This window comes from Salvia miltiorrhiza, chromosome 2 (genome assembly GCF_028751815.1).
Source record: "Salvia miltiorrhiza cultivar Shanhuang (shh) chromosome 2, IMPLAD_Smil_shh, whole genome shotgun sequence".
NCBI lineage: Eukaryota > Viridiplantae > Streptophyta > Magnoliopsida > Lamiales > Lamiaceae > Salvia > Salvia miltiorrhiza.
In genome coordinates this window covers 8,607,456-8,622,335 of record NC_080388.1, presented here as the reverse complement: position 1 = coordinate 8,622,335, position 14,880 = coordinate 8,607,456, and the positions used below count along the sequence as shown (strand labels likewise).

The 14,880-nt window shown below is 36.2% G+C and overlaps 1 protein-coding gene across 1 annotated transcript; it reads right to left on the bottom strand.

The window, feature by feature from the left end:
* Window positions 1-12,891: 12,891 nt before the first annotated feature.
* Window positions 12,892-14,107, bottom strand: LOC131007955 (uncharacterized). Its single transcript, XM_057934864.1, has 2 exons — window positions 13,195-14,107; window positions 12,892-13,094 (listed from the first exon to the last, which is right to left on the bottom strand). The coding sequence occupies exons 1-2, from the start codon at window positions 14,105-14,107 to the stop codon at window positions 12,892-12,894; spliced, it is 1,116 nt and encodes a 371-aa protein (XP_057790847.1).
* Between the last annotated feature and the right edge of the window lie 773 nt (window positions 14,108-14,880).

Genomic DNA, 14,880 nt, shown 5'->3' with positions numbered 1-14,880 from the left:
AACGAATGTGATAAATGTGTCTACATCAAAAGCACATATAACGGATATGTTATGGTGTGTCTTTATGTTGACGACATGTTGATTATGGAAAGTAATATTCGTATTATCAATGATACGAAAAACATGTTGAAATGGAACTTTGACATGAAAGACATGGAGTTGGCTGACGTAATCCTTGGAATGAAAATTCCCAGGACAGCTGATGGAATAACATTGACACAATCTCACTACATCGAGAAAGTGCTCAAAAAGTTCAATGTTTTTGATAAAGCGCCTACAAAAACTGCATTGGAACTCAATGTGCGCTTGAAAAAGAATATGGGTGATTCTGTTGCACAGGAAGACTATGCAAGAATCATTGGGTGTCTTATGTGTTTTACAAATTGCACTCGACCTGACCTTGCATACCCGGTGATCAAGTTGAGTCGTTATACAAGTAATCCAAGTAAGGAACACTGGAAAGCATTTGTGAGAGTTTTGAGATACTTAAAGTATACTCTAAACTTTGGAATACACTACATGGATACCCCCCCCCCCCCCCCCGGTACTTGAAGGGTACTGTGATGCTAATTAGATATCCGACGCGAAAGACTCGTTATCAACGAGTGGTTACGTGTTCACTATAGGGGGACAAGCTGTCTCGTGGAGATCTACAAAACAGATATGTATTGCTAGATCCACCATGGAATCAGAATTTATCGCTTTGGACAAAGCAGGTGAAGAAGCCGAATGGCTACAAAACTTCTTAGAAGATATTCCATGTTGGTCTAAACCCATGCCGCCAGTTATGACAAACTGCGATAGCCAAGCAACTATTGGTATGGCAAAAAGTGGGTTATACAACGGTAAGTCTTGACACATACGTCGACGACATAATACCGTAAGATATTTGATCGAAAGTAGAGTTATCTCGATTGACTACATAAAGTCAAAGGATAATTTGGCTGATTCGCTCACTAAAGCTTTAAATTGAGATCAAATGTATAAATTGCTAGAGGGAATTAGTGTAAAATCCACAAAATAAGGACAATTATAATGGTAACCCAACCATGATGACTGGAGATCCCAAGAACTTGGTTCAATGGGAAAACTAAGCTATAAGAGTCCGAGTAGAACACTCGACTACTTGCATTCCCTAGAAGAGCAATTGAGTGTTGAAACCTGCTTAGTGGTAAGGTTAAGTCTTTTACTTTTAATGATTCCAAAACACCTCTAAGAGGCTAAGTATAGCAGGATACTCGGTAAAAAATCACCTATATAAGTGAGATGTGGGGGCCGCATCGATCTAACACTTATGAATCCAAGGAGCTGTCCAGGGCCCGCAAAGGAAAAAACATGAGAACGGAATGAGGTTAAGGCGTTAGTGTGTTAATACTGTTGTCTCGGTATACACGAAGGAAAAATGGTTCAAAGACATCAAGTTGTACCAATTCACCAGTATATCCGATAATATTAACTAAGGATGGTTCAAGGCTACAAACCACCTATTCTAATTCACTAAGGTCTCTTGAGAACAGAGCTTGTGTCTGCATATGCATTTTGGCTATTTCCACTCATGTGGGGGATTGTAGGAAATTAGTTTTGTATTGACCAATGTTTGACTAATTTTTGAGTATCGAAAATATTTAATTTAGCAGAATTAAATGGCACAAGATTGATCTACGTTTCGAGTAGATGATCGTAGCATATTTATTTACTCAAAACCGATTTTCGGTGAGTGAGAAATAATTAATTAAAGTTAGATACTTGAAATAGGGAGTTACTTGGTAACTGCCGTCATTATTGGACGGGAGAGAGTTACTTCTAACTCCCCAATAGCACTTAAATTCCATCAATATGAATTAATGTTGCAGGCTCCCCCATAAAGTGGACTGTACCTATAAATAGGACATCCACTCCATGCATCCAACACTCAGAAAAATCCTGCATTCACGTTTTTCACTTTGCACTCATATAGTCCATAGCTCTGTCCTTGATTCGTTCCAGTTCGCCGGAGCTCGTTGGTCTGCGGTGCTGCTACCCACGAGACGAAGTCGTTTCATCTTTAGAGACGATACACCAAACTGAGAACACTACCGGGGCGTATCTCGTCTTGCGGACAGAGGATCCTCCTCGTCTCGTCTGTTTTCTTGTTCTTTATTTCATTGTAATTTCAATACAGTTGTCCTTGTATTATGATCTTCTATATTTCTGCTACATTGTAAACGCCCGCAAGCTTGTATTTCCAACAATCTTAACTTACCTTAGGCATTAGGTTAGTTTTTAAAAGTAGAAAACAAGTAAGCTGCACAGTATTCGCAGTCTAAAAGCAAATCAAGATTTTGGGGCACGTCCAGTTAATCTGTGGATCAATCAAATGTTAACTGACTGATTGGTTGACTTACAGCCGTAAAACAAGGAATCTTAAGATGAACTGGATTCTCATGTTAAATTGGGATCGTGGACGTAGGAGCGACACCCAACCACATTAAACTCTTTCTGTGATTTACATCTTTCTTTATCATTACATGTTATTGACAACCAGGGGGCTTAGCCCATTGGCCACCGGGTCCTCACTTAAGTGAAGTGACCCGGGTTCGATCCTTCTTGGGAGCAAATTGGAGATTGGAGATATAAGGTGGATTTTGGTGAATGGAGATTCTACGCGAATAAACAAGATCGACCACCACATTATGCACAGCATGCAGCACAAGTATCAATCATAAGCTTAAGTGATCAACAAGACAACAACCAACTGTTAGTAAATCTTTTGGAGTTTTCGGAAATTAAATCTTGCAAGTGTGGAATCAAAATACAAATATATGTGTGTATACATTACATATATATATATACAAATAGAGAATGGATCCATGGAGAATGCATATATTTTTGAGAATAGAGAATTAATATGGTCCCTTAGATATAGCAGATCTAACGGTTTGGATAATTAGTGTTAATTTATATTCAAATTAAATTAAAGGTTACTAGGTAATTTATTTGTGTGTAACCGTCCTAATCTATTTAGGAGTTGACCAAATCTTGTTATTTTCGGTAACCGTCCCTTAGATATAGCAAGTCTTATTTTTGGTTTGTTTTTATTCCTTTTTTATTCTTGAATTATATCTATACGCATGATAATTTTTTATGCTAATCTTAATTTTTCTGTATCACATAATATAAAAAATATGCAACTTCAAGGACTCATTCGAAAAGAAACATGAATGTTATTTTGTTATGATTATTCGAAAAGTTATATGTAAAATATTTTGTCCAAAAAAATATTCAAATATTTTATTCAGGTATTCGTAAATTGTTTATGCTTGTTCGAAATATTTTATATCAGCAAGAAAATTCTAATATTTTATTTAGATTTTCGTAATTTTTTACGCTTTGTTCGAAATGTTTTATTCAGATATTCGTAATTTTGTTGTCAAAATATTATTCACTTGTATATGAAATAATATGTATTATTCATGATAACCATTTATTTATTCTACTAAATTAAAATAATATTTAATATGTGTTCATCAAATTCTTTTAACATATTCCTTGTATTCACTAATTTCATATAATTATTCATTAAATTAACTAAACATACTAAAACTATTCGAATATTTATAAATTGCCATATATGTGAATTATTTGAATACATAGTTGGCAGCACGGAATTCGGAGGAAATTGTGGAGTAATAATTAAATTGAATATTTAAACGGTTTGAATTAGAAAAAGCAAAAAATGGTGGCCACATGATCATGTTAATCTAACGGTAGTTATTTATTCTCAATTCTCTAATATATATATAGGGTGCGGTTATAGTGAGAACCACAATTATCGTGAGAACATAAGAACCAATAAAATTACTGCATCTGCTATACAAATTAATGCATCCGCTATTAAATTTAATGCATCCAAAAAAAATAATTTTTTTGCTCCCTTCAGGATTCGAACCCAGCATCTGCATCCATCCACCAAGATGATGCATCCACCGTAGATCTTGATGATCGAATGACTTAAAATGGTTTTCTGTTCTTATTTTATTAGTGGTTCTTATTTGAACCTCTCCCTATATATATATTATATAGCTATAACAAGTTTCATCTTCCAAATTACTGAACTAATCAGTCACGAATGATTGGTATATGATTTTTATCGCTCTTATATATATATATATATATATATATATATATATATATATATATAGGGTTGGGTTCCGGTGGATCCCTATGCTTATAATAGATCCGTAGATCCAAATCTAGACCACACATTTATGACATGTGGTGCATCAAGATGGTGACACGAGGCAAGGCATTTCAAGGCAAAATCTGGAGAGAGGTAAAATTGAAATGTAATTTTTGAAATAAAAAAAAAATTAGATTTTCTCAAAATAGGTATATTTTAGATGCATAAAGTTTCATACGAGAATGCATAAACTTTCATATAAAAATGCATAAAGTTTCATATAAAAATACATAAGATTTCACCCCACCCCAACCCCACCCCCCACACACCCCCACCCACCCCACCCCCCCAAAAAAGAATTTTTTTTTTTATTTTTTTAAAAACTGATTTTCTGACCACTGACCACACCCCTACCCCCCACCCACCCCCCCCCCCCCCCACACACACAAAATTTTTTTATTTTTATTTTTTATTTTCTCAAAAACTGATTTTCTGACCACTGACCCCCCCCCCACCCACCCCCCCACCCCACCCCCCAAATTATTTTTTTAAAATCAGTTTTTAAAAAAAAAAAAAATTGGGGGGGGGGTGGGGGTGGGGGTGGGCCAGCAATCAGAAAATCAGTTTTTGAAAAAAAAAATTGGGGTGGGGGGGTGGGGTGGCGAAACTACCAGATTTATTAAAATGAAATGCATTTTTTGTATAATTTAATGCATTTTTATGTGAAAATTTTATGCATTTTTGTTTGATTTTATATGCATGTGAAACATGCCTATTTTTGGGGGGTGGTAATGGGGAGGGTTGGGGGGTGGTGTGGGCTGGATTGGGGGGTGGTATGGGGTGGGGTGGTGAAATTACCAAAACTGGAAAAATTAAATGCATTTTTCTGTTCAAAGTTATGCATTTCATGTGAAAACTTTATGCATCTAAAATATATCTATTTTGAGAAAATCTAAAAAAATATATATATTTTTTTAATTATTAAATCCGAAAATTACATTCCAATTTTACCCCTCCAGATTTTGCCTTGGAATGCTTGGAAGCTCCTTGCCACGTGTCACCATCTTGATGCGCCACATGTCATAAATGTGTGGTCAAGATTTGAATCTAGGGATCTATTATAAGTATTGGGATCTATATGATCCCATTCCTCTATATATATATATATATATATATATATTTATATTTATATTTATCCCATTTCAATTTAAAAAATAAATAATTAAATTAAGGCGGTCATATATAGGGATGTCAATCGAGCCAACCAACTCGGTTTCGGGCTAGTCGATTTTTAAATTTTTCGGACTAAATTTTTTCAACCCTAACCCTAACCCACTCGGATTCGGGCTAGCCCATTCGGGCCCCCAAGTTTACGATTTTTTTATATGTTTATTTTTTTTATATAGATAATCATACTCCTTTAATAAAAAAAAATGTCGTGCTTTTTAAATCAAGACATTTCGCCTTGTTTTAGATACAAAAATTAGTGTTATTTTAACGTAAATTTACATAATATCTAACTTTAACATCATTTCGATAAAAATTGTATATAGATTTAACATAAATGACTATCTTTCTTTGACTTTTATACGATAGATGTTTGTTATTAACTGTTGGAAAAAATCAAAACATATTCTAAAAGCATCAAAATGTTATTATCGAATTAAAAAGTAAAGTATTAAAGTTTAAAAGTCAATTATTAAGAAAATATTCGGTTAATCGGGCCAACCCATTCGATTTTCTGGCCAACCCTATCGGGCGTCAGACTATTTTCGGTTTGGGTTCTTCGGGCTAAAAAATTTTTCGGGCTAAAATTTTTTAGCCCTAACCCTCCTTTTTTATCGGTCTATTCGGGTCGATCCATCGGTTTTGGGCTTTTTGATATCCCTAGTCATATATAAGAACGTCCTTAAATGTGATGTATGAGGGTAGTCACATCCAATTAAGCTAGCACAATATATAACGACCGAAATTTTTCAGTCGTTAATTTAGCGGGCCAAACGATTATTTCACGATCGATCTTTTTTTTATTTTTTAGCAACCGAAATTTCGATCGTTAATTAATTTTTTATTATTTTATTTTTTTAACAATCAAATTTTTGATCGTTAATATTTTTTTAATTAATTTTTTTTAATGACCGAATTTTCGGTCGTTAATATTATTTTATTTTTTATTTTACTTTTTAATGACCATAAAAATCGATCATTAATATATTTTTTAAATTTTTAATTAATTAATTTATTTATTTTACTTTTTTAATTTTTTAACGACCGAATATTTGGTCGTTAATATTTTATTTTTATTTTTTATTTTTTTATTTTATTTATATAATGACCGTTTTCTTATAGTGACGTCCACACAAAAAACTTTATAAAAAGAATCAAGATATATTTAATGTCACATAGTATTATTGAATAAAACAATTATATTGTATATAAGTATATATTGCTCCACCAAATTAATTTTTATCTGAAAAAATATCATTTTTTAATAGGAAAAATGAAATGCTTGCACTTCATGTTGTGATATTTCTCTCTTTTATAAGGGTGGAAAACTATGACAATATACAATCCTGGTCATTCCTTATTTTTTTACCAAAAAAAAAATATACAAAATATATTTATTAAATATGATAAGAGGATGAAGAGGAAAGAATTGATTGAATACTAGAAAGTAAAAGCATCTTTTGACAAGTGATGATTTTTCTTGAAAGAGAATTCCTTTAACTAAAATCTTCACTTTGATACTATGCTACATTGCTTTAATCATGTCAAACATTTCATTATACTTCCTTTTGAAGTTTAACAAAATTGAAAAAGTATTTTGCTTTATCCACATGCAAAGTTTTATTGACAGTCTTGCGTTTATATTTACGATTTACTTTCTTTTGATAATTATTTCTTTTACATCAGGTGTTATTAGATATTACATCTAACATCTTCTTTTCTGAAAAATACCTTTTACAACCATACTATATATAAGAACACAATTCAGTGAAAAAGATAAATTAGAATTGCAAAAATATATATAGTTAACCCTGAAATAAAAATTACCACACCGAAACACATTTTTTTTTTTTTTTTGCCTCCCGAAACAAAAAAATAATTCAAAATTACCATAGGAAAAAAAAACTGCACAATTTATAATTTTAATCTCTTTCTCTCTCTATCTTATCATTTCATGTAATTATATTTTGAAAAATAAATAAAAATTATACATCTTAAATGAATGATCATAAAATGACATTAAATTTGATATATGATATATAAAAAATGAATTAAAAATAAGTAAGTTATGATTAAAGTGTTAATGGTGAAAAATATTCATCGGAGATAGTGAAAATCAATAGTTGTTCAGTCATTATTATTTTAATAAATATATATAGCCAATTTTTAGTGTTTTAGACGGAATTACACTCGTCCTTCTCTCTTGTTCGTATAAAGATAAGGGGTCTTTTTTTCTTTGTTCTCACTAGGGCTGTAAACGAGCCAAATCAAGCTGAATACTAGCAGGCTCGAGCTCGGCTCGTTTAAATATTCGGGTGTTCGAGCTCGGCTTGTCACCTACTTACCAAGCTCGAGCTCAGTTCGAGTTCGACTCGGGTGATGCTCGATAATGTCGAATTCGAGCATGAGTTCAAGCTCGACTCGTTAGATGTTCGTATATATGATGTTTAAGCTTGAATTTGTTATAAATTTAAGAAAATCTTCTTAATTAACATGTTACTCGAGCTCGAGTTCGACTCGTTTAAGGCTTGACTGAAGGTTCGCGAACAGGCTTGCGAACAATCGAATCTGAACATGTTCGCGAGCTCAACGAGCCGAGCACTGTCAGGCTCGAGCTCGACTCAATAAAAATCTCGAGCTCAAAATCAGGCTGGTTTATTATCGAATCGGGCTCCGAACAAGCTTTTTTCAAGTCGAATTTCGAATAGCTTGCGAGTAGCTCTTTTCATTTACAGCCCTAGTTCTCACTCTCTTTCTCAAACCCTAGTTGCTTTGCCGCTATAGCTCTAATCGTGGTCGAGTTGCTCTCTTTCTCTCTCTTCGACGACCTCTTTTTTTATTTCACCCGTACGCCACCATTTACATTCTCTTTTTTAGATATACTTCCCTTCTTTGATATCTATGAGTTTCAGGATTTCCAAATCTACGAGAGTTATGAGATGTAAATACAGATCCAAGAAGATTTAGGTCGAACGGAACAAATTTGTGACATTTGTTTCAAGATCTATCGTGTCAAGAGGCCAACGCGGTCATTAGCATCATCCATAATACGTGCTGGTTCCCAGATGATTCATCGGCGCAACCAGTAAAATCCATTTAAAATCATTTAGATTTAGTTTTGACATATAGCTATATTTGCGAGATTTTATTTTATTTTAAGTTATTTTACTAGATTTGTACTTCTATTTATAAATGAAGAAGATGAATAAAATATTATTTTGAGTTTGTGTTATATTTGCTAGATTTGTTGTAAAATGAAGAAGATGAATAAAATATTGTTTTGAGTTTGTGTTATTCCGTCTTATTTCAAATTCTTGTCGCGTTAGCACTTGGGACGAATGGTAAGAATGTGTCATTTTGTACCAATCGTTCCACAAAAATGATGCAATAAAATCACTATAGACTTGCAATTTGTTCCAACAAATTCAAGCATAATTGTTGAACAAAATTCAAATCAACATTTTCCACATTTTCCAAACAATACAATTACAAATCAAATGAGCAAATCAATGCGAAATATGCAAAATCTCACAACTAACACCAAATCTAATTAAATCTCTAAACTAAATCTTCATTTTTCATCATTTTCATTTGGGTTAAGTATCAATTTAGCCCCTAACGTAGAGGCCCTTGTAGTCAATACAACCCTATCCGCAGGGGTGTCTCAACTAAACCCCTATAGTCTATAATTTTCGTCAAATTGGCCCCTCATTCTAACGGAGCGTTAACTCCGTTTGTAATATATATATATAAAAATTCGTGGGGCCCACCATCTTCGAAGTTCAACGACCCGATCACCCTATTCGACCTGGACACCAACGTGATGGCCTCCTTCTCCACCAGATCTCCTTCTCCATCCACAATCTCAATCCGACGTCGTTTGGCGACGGCCTCACCTTCTTCCTCTCCCCCAACAATCGCACCTCCGGCAGCCCCGACGGCTACCTCGGCCTCGTCAACTCCTCCCAGCTCACCAAGAACCGCTTCATCGTCGTCGAATTCGACACCAAGCTCGACCTCCACTTCGACGATCCCGACGAGAACCACGTCGGATTGGACATCGACAGCTTGATCTCCATCGAGACCGCCAACCCCATGCTCTGGGCCGTCGATTTGAAGAGCGGCAACGTCATCACATCATGGATCGATTACACCAGCGGGAAGAAGAAATTGGAGGTTTTCTTGAGCTACTCCAGTTTCAAACCAGAGCAGCCATTGTTGAGCGTCGACATTGATCTCTCCAACTCTAAAAGACCTCATGTTTGTGGGATTCTCCGCTTCGACCGAGGGCAGCACGGAGCTCCATTTCATCGAGAATTGGAGCTTCAAAACGATCGGCTTCCTCCCGCCTAGGCCAAGATTCCACCCTCATAATGTCTCTGACAACACCGTGCCGTTGAGTTCCCAATTGCCGGTCTCAGATTCCCGGCATAGGCGTGGGTTGTGAGGAGCAGATTGCGATGGATCAGGAAGCCCATGCTGCCGTCGTTGATTTTTGCCATGGCCGGAGCCTTGCCGGAGAAAATGGCGCCCTTCATTCTCTCCGACTTGCCCCCACCGTTGCAGAAACACCACAACTCCCCCAAAACCCTCATATCTTCCCCTCCCCCCACCTATAGACGTCGTGTCGTCGAGGCTTCCCCCGCCCCACCTCTGTCCTTCACCTCCTTGACAGCCCGCAACTCCTCCCCCTTTCGACCGGTCTTCCTCCAGATCCAGTCGGCAGTTGCACCCTCCAGATCCAGTCAGCTGGTCTTCCCTGTTGGCCGGTCTTCCTCCAGATCCAGCCGCTCCTCCAGATCCAGTCTCCCTGTCGGCCGGTCTTCCAGATCCAGTCGGTCTTTCTCACCGCTTCTAGTTGGAGTTTGAAGCGAAGTCAGGCTGGTGGCGGTGAGGGACGCAGGGTCCGGCGGCAACGCACGGCACGACGGAGGGCGTGGGGCTTAATCGCCGCTGTGTGCTGGTTTGACCGGAGGCGGCGGCCATCCCTAATAATATTTTTCTTCAGAAAATCTTAATTTTAAAAAAATTAAAAAAAATTGAATTTCGGACGGAGTTAACTCTCCGTTAGATGGAGGGGTCTACTTGACGCAAAACATGGACCTTAGAGGTTTAGTTGAGACACCCCTGCGGATAGGGTTGTATTGGCTACATGGGCCTCTACGTTAGGGGCTAAATTGATACTTAACCCTTTTCATTTACTTTCTTGCACTAGAGGAAAGCATTGTGCAGAGGCATCAGTGAAGAATTGGGTAACAACAAATTTATTTTTTCGTACCACTCGTTCCTCACATTAGCTGGATAGATCTCGGGGAGAGTAGCACAAACAGTGCTAATGGTTTCATTCACACCAATAGTACCAATACTTGCTAAGACAGATATTGGTACAGATAGCAGGATAGGGATAATGGTCGCGTTGGCCCCTTTCATTCCTCCGGGTGACACGATAGATCTTGGAACGAATGGTACAAATTCATATCATTTCGTTCTAGATCTTCTTAGATTCGAATTTGCATCTTATAATTCCGTCCAAAATACTTAATGTTCGCTATAAGTTACTGAAACTATGTTTGGGGGACAACTATTGATTTTCAGTATGGTTAGTACAAAAATCGCCTCTGATGTAAAGTTTAACATATTAAATAATTGTTATTTGTTTTTAGTATGGATACTTTCCTAGAAACTAAGAACATTATTTATTTAAATTTTTTAATTTTTCCCCTTAATTTTAATGTTAAATTTTTTTAAATTATGTATTTCTATTTATTTTATATTAAAAAGTATTAATAGGATTCTTATTCCCTAATTTTTCTTAGGTACTATTTTTCCTCATTCTTGGGATTCTTACTTACTTATATATTTAATATTATTTCTATTATTTTTATATTATCAGTAGGTATTTTGTGTTGTGTTTATTATTATTATTATTATTATTATTATTATTATTATTATTATTATTATTATTATTATTATTATTATTATTATTATTATTATTGTCGTTGTTGTTGTTGTTGTTGTTGTGAATCACAGTTTATTTTGTATATTATTATTACTACTATGTAAGAAAATTTGAATTTAATTTTAGAATTATAATTAACCTTCATAATGTACACTGTTGTTACTAAAAAAGATTGATTATAGAATTTTTTATTTATATTGAATTACAATTTAATTTTTACATATATTAATTAAATTTATTTATTTAATGATACAAATTCAAAATTTTAATGGAGGACAAAAAATAGTACTATGAATTTGGAGGAATGAAACAAAGGCTTCAAGTCAAGGGAGCCAAGGCACAATGATGAAAAAGAGAAGAGAAGAAACAAAGAAAAATGCAGGCACCTCTACTGGCATGCAGAAGAAGAGCCATGAGCTGGTTGACAAATAAAATTAAGAGGGTGTTTGGCTAAGCTTATTTTAAAGAGCTTATAAGATGTAATTTTTAAGAGCTTATAAGTTGTCAAAGTGTTTGGATAATTGAGCTTATAAGTTAGAGGGAGAATTTTTTGTTAGAGAGATAAAATATTGTTTTAGAGAGATAAAATCGAAGAAAAATGAAATTGAATGATATATAATGAAAATAATAAATTATAGTTGAAAAATATTTGTAAAATGATTGTTGCATATGAGATTATAAAAAAATAAATTGGGGTAGAGGAACTTATTTTTTGGGGAGCTTATTTTTGGAGCTTATAAGCTGTTTGAGAGCTTATTTTGCCAAACACTTTGAAGGAGCTTATAAGCTGTTTTGCCAAACACCCTCTAAGTGGGTGTTTGACCAAGCTTATTTGAAATAACTTATAAGCTCTTGGAGCTTATAAGATGTTTCAAGAACTTATAAGATGTAGTTTCTTAGTAGCTTATAAGTTGTCGAGGTGTTTGGGTAGTTGAGCTTATAAGCTAAAAAGAGAATTTTTAGTTAGTGAGAGAAAATTTTTATTACAAAGAGAAAATCGATGAAAAATGAAATAAAAATGATATATGATAAAAATAAAAAATTGTAATTGAATTATTTTTATAAAATGAGTGTTGCTTACAAGATAATGAGAAAATAAGTTGGGGTAGATGAACTTATTTTTTGGGGAGCTTATAAGCTCTTAGAGCTTATTTTGACAGTTTATAAGTTCTTTAGGAGCTTATTTTATCAAACACTTTGAAGGAACTTAGAAGCTCCTAAACATCTTATAAGTGATTTTAAAGAGCTTATAAGCTCAGCCACACACTCTCTAAGAGCATCCACAATGCTTGCACCCGGAGTGGGTGCAATAGACATGGTCCCACTTCTATTGCACCCACTCCAAAAATGGTATTGCACCCGCCCGGGTTCAATAGATTTTAATTTCATTTTCTCTTTACTTTTATTCTTTTTTCAATTTAAATTAAATAACTTCAATTTTAACAACATAAAATTCATTCAACTAAAAATCCAAACATTACAAATAAAAATAAAAAACAACAAATATTTAAAACATCCAATTTTCGAAAAATTTAAAGCCGTCGAACTACGGGTCAACCGGACCAAAGCGTGCCCATATATGCTCAACCAAATCATCGCGGAGGCGAGCATGCAATCGTGCATCCTTCAAGCTTGCATTCCGTGCCAAATAGGCGGCGAACTCCGGTGGTGCTCTGGAATTGAATTGTGTTTGAGGAGTAGAACTTGGTCCCTCGCCGTCGTCACCGTCAAAATTACTTGCATTTCCACCTTCATCCTCAATGATCATGTTGTGCAATATGATTACATGCAAACATGATCAAACTCATTTGCTCCACCTTCCACAAACGCGACGGTCCTTTAATTATACCCCACCGAGCCTGAAGAACACCGAAAGCTCGTTCCACATCCTTCCTTGCAGCTTCTTGCATCACCTTGAACCTCCGCTTCTTCTCATCGTTCGGAAACTGGAAGCTCTTCACGAATACCGGCCAGTCCGGATAGATGCCGTCTGTTAAGTAGTATCCTCGAGTGTGGTGAGAATTGTTGGCGAGGAAGTGCACAGCCGCTTCATGCCCCGCTAAAACATCGTTGAATAGCGTGGACTGGTGGAGCACGTTGATGTCGTTGTTGGACCCAGCGACTCCAAAGAATGCATGCCAGATCCACAAATCTTGTGAAGCAACGACCTCTAATATAATTGTTGGCTCGCCTTGATCCCCTCGAGTGTAGGCGCCGTGCCAAGCCACGGGGCAATTCTTCCATCCCCAATGCATGCAGTCTAGGCTCCCCAACATTCCCGGGAACCCATGGCGGGCTTCGTGCATTGCAGTGATGCGTTGCACATCGGCAGTTGTTGGCAGCCTCAAATACGTGCCGCCAAAGATACGAACGACGGCCTTGCAGAATTTCTTCAAGCATTCCAACGCCGTCGACTCTCCTATACGGAGATATTCGTCACAACAATCAGCAGAAGTTCCGTATGCCAATTGTCGAATAGCGGCAGTGCACTTCTGGATCGGGGAATAGCTTAAGCGGCCAATAGCATCCGGACGTTGTTGGAAGTAAGGATCGACTTCTAGCGCATTGACAATGCGTAGAAACAACTCCCGGCTCATGCGAAATCGACGGCGAAAGAATTGTGGCCCATAAACAGGCTCGACAGAAAAATAATCGCGATGGAGGCGCTCGGCTCCACCTTCACGGTCACGACGAACCACTGTCCGCTTCTTCCTCGGGCGTGGTGGAGGTGGATCGAAACGATATGAACTTGCCACTGTCATAAAATTCACAGCACATCTCATAAAAAATAAATCGGGGGCTTGAGTAGGATCGGGAAGATGAGGAAGTTGTGCGGGATCAACATGAACTTCTTCGTCGGATGAAGAATTTGAGGAAGAATTATTGTTGGAAGAATTGGTGGATGAAGACATTTTTTTTAAGAATTGAAGAGAAAATGAGTAGTTTGATGTAGTGTTTGTGATTGAGGAAGGGAATATATATAGGTGAAAAAGGAAAAAAAAAGAAAAAAAAAAATTGGCCGAGATGACCGTTGGCTTCAACGGTCAAATGACCGTTTAATTTTTTTTTTTTTTAATTCGATTTTTTTTTTTAATTTCGGAAATGGGCGCGTGTGTCTCACCCATTTCCTTCGCTCCAGCCATGCCCCGAGTGCGTTCGAACGCCCCCCTCCCTTCGCTCCCGGGTGCAGCAACGGCGCTGGGTGCGATAGGCCGGGTTTGATCCGGCCATCGCACCCAGCGATGCTGATGCTCTAAGAGTATCTTCTCACTGATATTTGCGAAAAATCAAAAGGCATAAATTTCTCCACAGAATCTAACAGACGAGAAGCGCGCACACTATCGTCAAAAATATCGATTTAAACATAAATTGCAGACAGTTTTGTATGTTAATAATGTGTGTTGGGTATTTAATTTGGACTATGAGCTAGTATTTAATTTGGAGCTGTAAATTATAGAAAAATATAATAAATTTATAATTATTTTAGATCGGACTATACCAAGTAAATGAAGGCTATGAAGAAAATTAGCCATCT

Bases quoted from the DNA above. Each gene is read 5' to 3' on its own strand.
- LOC131007955 (XM_057934864.1), bottom strand. From the start codon at position 14,107: ATGACAGTGGCAAGTTCATATCGTTTCGATCCACCTCCACCACGCCCG. The intron at 13,095-13,194 runs GTATAATTAAAG...TTGAGGATGAAG, and splicing joins TGTTCTTCAGGCTCGGTGGG to GTGGAAATGCAAGTAATTTT.